The sequence below is a fragment of the Vipera berus genome (genome assembly GCF_964194415.1).
Source record: "Vipera berus genome assembly, chromosome: 2".
Classification (NCBI taxonomy): Eukaryota; Metazoa; Chordata; class Lepidosauria; order Squamata; family Viperidae; genus Vipera; species Vipera berus.
The window spans coordinates 124,054,402-124,060,497 of NC_138203.1; the positions used below are offsets into that span (position 1 = coordinate 124,054,402).

At 47.6% G+C, this 6,096-nt stretch overlaps 1 protein-coding gene across 1 annotated transcript in view; it reads right to left on the minus strand.

The window, feature by feature from the left end:
• Window positions 1–5,447, minus strand: part of PLP2 (proteolipid protein 2) — a 25,043-nt gene extending 19,596 nt beyond the window's left edge. Inside the window, exon 1 of the mRNA XM_081321824.1 lies at window positions 5,219–5,447. Within this exon, the coding sequence (XP_081177950.1) occupies window positions 5,219–5,308 (90 nt within the window). The 5' untranslated portion in view covers window positions 5,309–5,447. The remainder of the gene's footprint in view (window positions 1–5,218) is intronic.
• Window positions 5,448–6,096: the final 649 nt, after the last annotated feature.

Here is a 6,096-nt window from a genome sequence, read left to right on the forward strand (position 1 = left end):
TACATAATCACCCTTGCCCGTGGAATATCTGGTGGTGGTGGTGGTGGGTTAGAGAAACACCAGTCCACCAGATGTTGAGGAACCAATTCTCAGCACATCACACCATTGATCTTGCTGTTGAAACAACTGGAAATTAGAATTCAGCAACATCCTGAAGGCTTTAGAATCCTCTCTCATCTATATAATGTTTCAGATAATTTACCAAGTAGGATTGGCAATAAAATGTTACAGTTTGGAATGCTCCAACCAACCCTTTTTTTGATTTGCCTTCTTTTTTTTTCTGCCCGAGTGCACAATTTTGTCTCCCCGAGTGCACAATTTTGTCTCCACCCCAACCTGTCAATTCAGTTGTTGGTTCTTTTTTTATTGCATGATTCATACTCTGAACATGGATGCAAATAATATTTAGATATTGAAATTTTATTTATTTATTTATTTATTTAGATTTCTATACCGCCCTATTCCCGAAGGACTCAGGGCGGTTTACAGGGCAGCATAAAATACAATATAAAAGATAATATAAAATTAAAATAAATTAAATTAATTAAGCCCAACAATTAAAAAAATATTTAAAAAGCTAAAACCCCTTCAGTCCAGGCCTGATAAATCGAAAAGCCAGGTTTTCAGGTCCCGGCGAAATGAACGCAGATCGGGGGTGGTCAGTTGTTTATTAATAAACATGCAGAATCACATTTCGTTACCCTCAAAATTTCAGTCTGGTCTTAGTTTATACCTCACCTCTCAGTAAGAGTTGAGATTGCAAGATATTGCAAGTACAACAATTGTACATACAATTTTCCAATTATGGTCAAACATCACTTAAGAAAATATGACTTGGTTCACATACGGCACTGCAATTATTTGGTGGCTGGAGTTTGACTTAGTACAGTATGCTATATGAACACACTGAAATTTGTTAACTGCAGTTATGATTTAGCATGTTAAGTAAACCAAGCGATGGTTTATTCAACAAACCATAGTCAATACATGAACCAGGCCTATAAGAGACCATATACAAAAATATTCAAGAGATTGCAGACAAACAAATGAATGTTAACACCTGCACAATTTCATACATTCATATAACCATTTTTTTTTACAAAAACAACTGAAGTTCCAGATGTCATTTATAATACGTTATGAACTACAAGTTGGCCCCCCTTGCCAAATAAGAGCAAAATTAGCGCTTTTTTCTTTCATTCTGTACAGTAAAAGAAACAAATAGCAAATGTCCTCTTTTCACTGAGTCAGCTGAGATGAAATACTATTTTTCTCCACCTCCTCCTTTGGGTAAAGAATAACTAATTTAACATTCCCTGGAGGAAAACCTGCTTGTTTCCCACATTCCTTCTCATTCTTTTCAAATCACATTATCTACCAAAGATACAGGATGACATCTCGTACAATTACCTAAATTTCCCCAGGCAATGGTGGAGGGATGTTAGTTTGGGGGCTCTAGCATGGGTGTGTGCGTTTAGTGGTTTCTGGTTCTATTGAACCCTTGATTCAATTTCAGATGGTCTCTGCTTTTATGTAATTCTCTGCTTTTGTTTGTTGTGCAGAGTTCTTGGGATAGGTGGATGGCTACATATATTGTAGTAATAATAATGAGGGTGAGGGGTGACGTGATAGCAGTGTTCCAATATCTCAGGGGCTGCCACAAAGAAGAGGAAGCCAAGCTATTCTCCAAAGCGCCCGAAGGGAGGACAAGAAGCAACGGATGGAAACTAGTCAAGGAGAGAAGCAACCTAGAACTAAGGAGAAACTTCCTGACAGTTAGAACAATTAACCAGTGGAACAACCTGCCTCCAGAGGTGGTGAATGCTCCAACACTGGAGGTTTTTAAGAAGAGACTGGACAGCCAGGTTTCCTGCCTTATCAGGGGGTTGGACTAGATGACCTCCAAGGTCCCTTCCAACATCATCATCATTATTATTATTATTATTATTATTATTATTATTATTATTATTATTATTATTATTATTATTATTATTATGTAGACCCACAGTTTGATACCCTACATTCCTGTAGCTGCAAGCAAAAAATGGATGGGTATTCACACCATCCTAAATAGGTTCACAAACTATTTTAAGCCATGTACCACAACGGCTCAGAGTAATGTTGTACACATTTAGCCCCTGCAAACCACAATGGCTATATGTACATGATTTGTGCCGAATATCGAACGAACCATATAACTGAGTCAGTGGTTTGGGTGAACCAAGCACATAAGTCTTAAATTTTTATCTCTGTACAGTATTTGGAAAATGCTGGAGTTTTCATGAGCTTATACACGCAAGTACCTCATACATAAACAAGGCATCGACGTTCACAATGATCGTATTATGAATTTTGAAAAACAGATTATTCCAGATGAGTCCACCTCAGCAGATGGTAACAGGAGACCCTTGGGAATTCTTAGCTGCAATTCACCAGGCAATGGATAAAAGGCAATACGTAATTGGTTACTTCAGTGTCACCCAGATGCAATGGCTTTAGGTAAATAAGAAATAAACACCATCAATTCCCATCAAAGCAGATTCAGAGCAGACATAAAGTCCATCTGGAACCCAAACCAGGTAACAAAAAGGTAAGCAGATGACTGGAAGGAAAGACTTCACAATAATTTCAGCGGTACCTCCAGTTACTTTGCTTCTTCCAGTTAAGTGCCTTTTAGGACTTGTATAAAAAGCAGAAATTTCAACAGGGGACCCTTCGAAGGAGGCAAATGTTGGGTAGGTGTCTTGGGTTCTGGGGCTTATAGAAAAACGCACGCGCCACTCCGCCAGCGTGTCAAGTGGCTGGGCAACAACTCCGAAGAGCGGCCCACAACCACAGGCAGATATCGCGGGTTGCCATCTATGAAGCCTTCAGTCAGGAATTTAGTTTCTCCTTCAAGGGCTGGGAGGCAGGCAGGCAGGCCGGCACGGCAGCAGAGCCAAACCGACGAGCGGCTGCCTCTCCCGCCCAATATAGCTTAACAGGGCACCGCCTGTCTGTGTTCAGGCAGGGCAACGCAGAGTGTGACTCACGTCGCGCTCGTTCAGCTGGGCGCGCACAGGGCGCAAAATATTAGGCAAGGGGCCAGGGACGCCCTCGGCCTCGCCCCAAGGCCCTGAGCAGAGCCGGAGAGCAAAAAAAAAAAAAAAAAAAAACAAACAATCGGGCGGCCGAAGTTTTTCAAGAGCTTCGAAGGGTCGCTTCAACGTTGTCCTCAAACTAAACTATTCTCCAAAGCGCCCGAAGGCAGGACAAGAAGCAACGGATGGAAACTAATCAAGGAGAGAAGCAACCTAGAAGTAAGGAGAAACTTCCTGACAGAACAATTAACCAGTGGAACAACCTGCCTCCAGAGGTGGTGAATGCTCCAACACTGGAGGTTTTTAAGAAGAGACTGGACAGCCATTTGCCTGAAATGGTATAGGGTTTCCTGCCTGAGCAGGGGGTTGGACTAGATGACCTCCAAGGTCCCTTCCAACTTATTATTAATTATTAATTATTATTAATTATTATTATTATTATTATTATTATCTGCCCGCTGCGCAGACTTCTCTCCCGCCTCACCGGGAGCCCTGCAATGGCCCGTTCCGAAGACTCCACAGGACTCTAGGAAGGGCGCCCACCGCCGCCGCCGCCACCACACCTCCTTTCGCCGATCGGACCCTTTTCGAGATGGGCTGGATTGCAACTGCCAAGCGTAGTTGGGAAACCTACGTAATCCAGCTCGAAAGGGAACCGGGCCGGCCCCGTCGGTTTGCTGGTAAATCCCGTGGAAAGCAATCCCCGGAGACGCCTGTGCTCGATTTGAAACCGGTCGAGAAGGGGGTGGGGGGGGGGGACGGAACTGATCGACCGACAGCGAGCGGGGGGGGAGGGAGGAGGAGGGAAGGGAGAACCCGAAATACGGGGAAACTCTCCAGGCCCGCGGGGGGGGGGGAAGGGGGAGGCTGTGGGAGGAATCGCTCTCCAAGCCCATTCCCGGTTGTTTTTTTTTGCTCCGCTCCGGGCCGTTGCGCTTCCCCACCCCTCTGGTTTAACATATCCTCGATCTCCTCCGCCGCTTCCAGCCCCGCCCTCTTAATTCCTTCCCTCGGTAAACGTCTCCCTTCTCTTGCGCTACTAGCTAGGGCGTTTCCCGCTCGGCTCCGGAGTTTGCAAAGGCCCAAACTAAGCCCCGCGGCCCTGGCGGTAAACAAAAGTTGACGAGAGTTTGGAAGTTCCGGGTGGGAAGCAAAGCAAACCCCCTCCCCCTCGGTTCCCTTGCCCCACGCGGCGGGCAGCTTCCCCGGGAGCGGCTCCTGACCAAAAGGCACACGCCGGGCGCAGCTGCTTCTAAGCTTCGTGGGGTTTTTCCCCCCTCACCACCACCACCTTAAGGGAAAATCTTTTTATTCTTTAGTTTTCGGAGAAGGAAGCAAAAAAAAAAAACAACACGTCAAACGCTCTGCTGAGGGCGTCCTAAATGAAGATTCTTCCCTCGGGACGCCTGGAAGAAACTTTTCCCGCCTCGCCTTTCCCGCCGACGAAGCGGAAAGGGAGCCGCGCGGCTAAAAAGCCCCTCCCGAGCTGCGAGTTTGGGCCTCGCGGTCATCGATAGGGAGGGGGGGGGGGAGAGAGAAAGGGCGTCTGTGTGGGACAGCAAATGGCAGATTTCCTTCCTCTCAACGCGAGGGGTTGGCGTCGCTTTGCTTTTAACTTCCTCCCGGGTTATTTACCTGAGAAGCCCTGCAGCTTCTCAGGTAAATTGGGGTGGGTGGGGAAAGGGGGGAATACATACATACATACATACATACATACATACATACATACATACATACACACACACATACATACATACATACACACATACATAAATAAGAACGATTTTTTTAGGACCCAGATTTGGGGTGGGGCAGGGTGGGGGTAGCAACGTGCCGACTCTGGAAAGTGCAAAGCGTCTCGGAGAAGGCTGCAAAGGAGCCCTACGGAGCGGTGTATAAAGACTTCAGAGCCATTGCGGTTATTTCCATGTGCTGAGAGGAAAAGAAGCGCCAGCGCGCCTTCCTCCCCGAGGGGGAGCGAAAACCCCCACTCGGTCCTCCCCAAGTCCGGAGCGCCCGGCCGTCGCCTTTTCCCGCCCGCCCGCTCGCTCGCTCACCGCGGTCCTTCTTAGTCCCCCCCCCTCCCCTCCCCTCGCGGCTCGCTTCCCCCTCCCCTCCCCTCTCCGTTTCCCTCTTACTATTTCTATGAGGAATAGCATTCCCCTTCGGGAGCGGACGAAGCCGGAAAACTGTTCCATGCACCCCTTGGAGGAATTGGACGGCTCCATGGCAACGGCGGGATGCCCCTCTTTCCAAGAGGGGAAATAAAAAAAAAACGTCGGACTTGCTCTCTTCTTTACCGCCCGACTTGCTCTGGAAAGCAGCCTCCCGTCAGGCGCGGGTTCGCGGAGCTGGGCGAGGGCGGGGAAGCCTTGTGGGCGAGGTGTGGCTGCCGAGCTGGGCACGGCTCGGGCGCTTTTGAACAGCCGCTGTTCCTTTAAGGGCAGCCGGAGACGGGAAGGCGGGCTGGCACTCGATGTGTGTCTGTGTGTGTGTGGAAAAGCAACCGAGGCAGGAAGGAGGAGGTGGGCACGGAGTTTGCCGGAAGGATCGCCGTTCCCTTCGAAAGCGGCGGGGCTCCCTTTCGGAGTACAGGTGGTCCTTGACTTACGACCCCAAGCGAGCCGGAAAAAAAATTCTGTGGCTTAAGTGAAACGTTTGTTAAGTGAATTTTGCCCCATTTTGACGGGCCTTTCTTGTTGTTAGGTGAGTCGCTGCAGTAACTTAAAGTTGGGAACAGGGTGAATCCGGTTTCTCCCTTGACTTTGCTTGTCAGAACTTTGCAGAAGCTGATCACGTGACACACACACACACACACACAGCAAATGTCATAAATCTGAGCCAGTTGCCGAGCGTCTGAATTTTGATCGCGTGCCCATTGCGTGAAAAATAGTCATAAGTCACTTTTTAGTGTCATAACTTTGAACAGTCATTAAATGAACTGTTGTAAGTTGAGGGCTACCTGTACAGTTGTGGAGAGCTTCTAGCTGCGAAGTCCCAAATTTTGTAGGTGTGT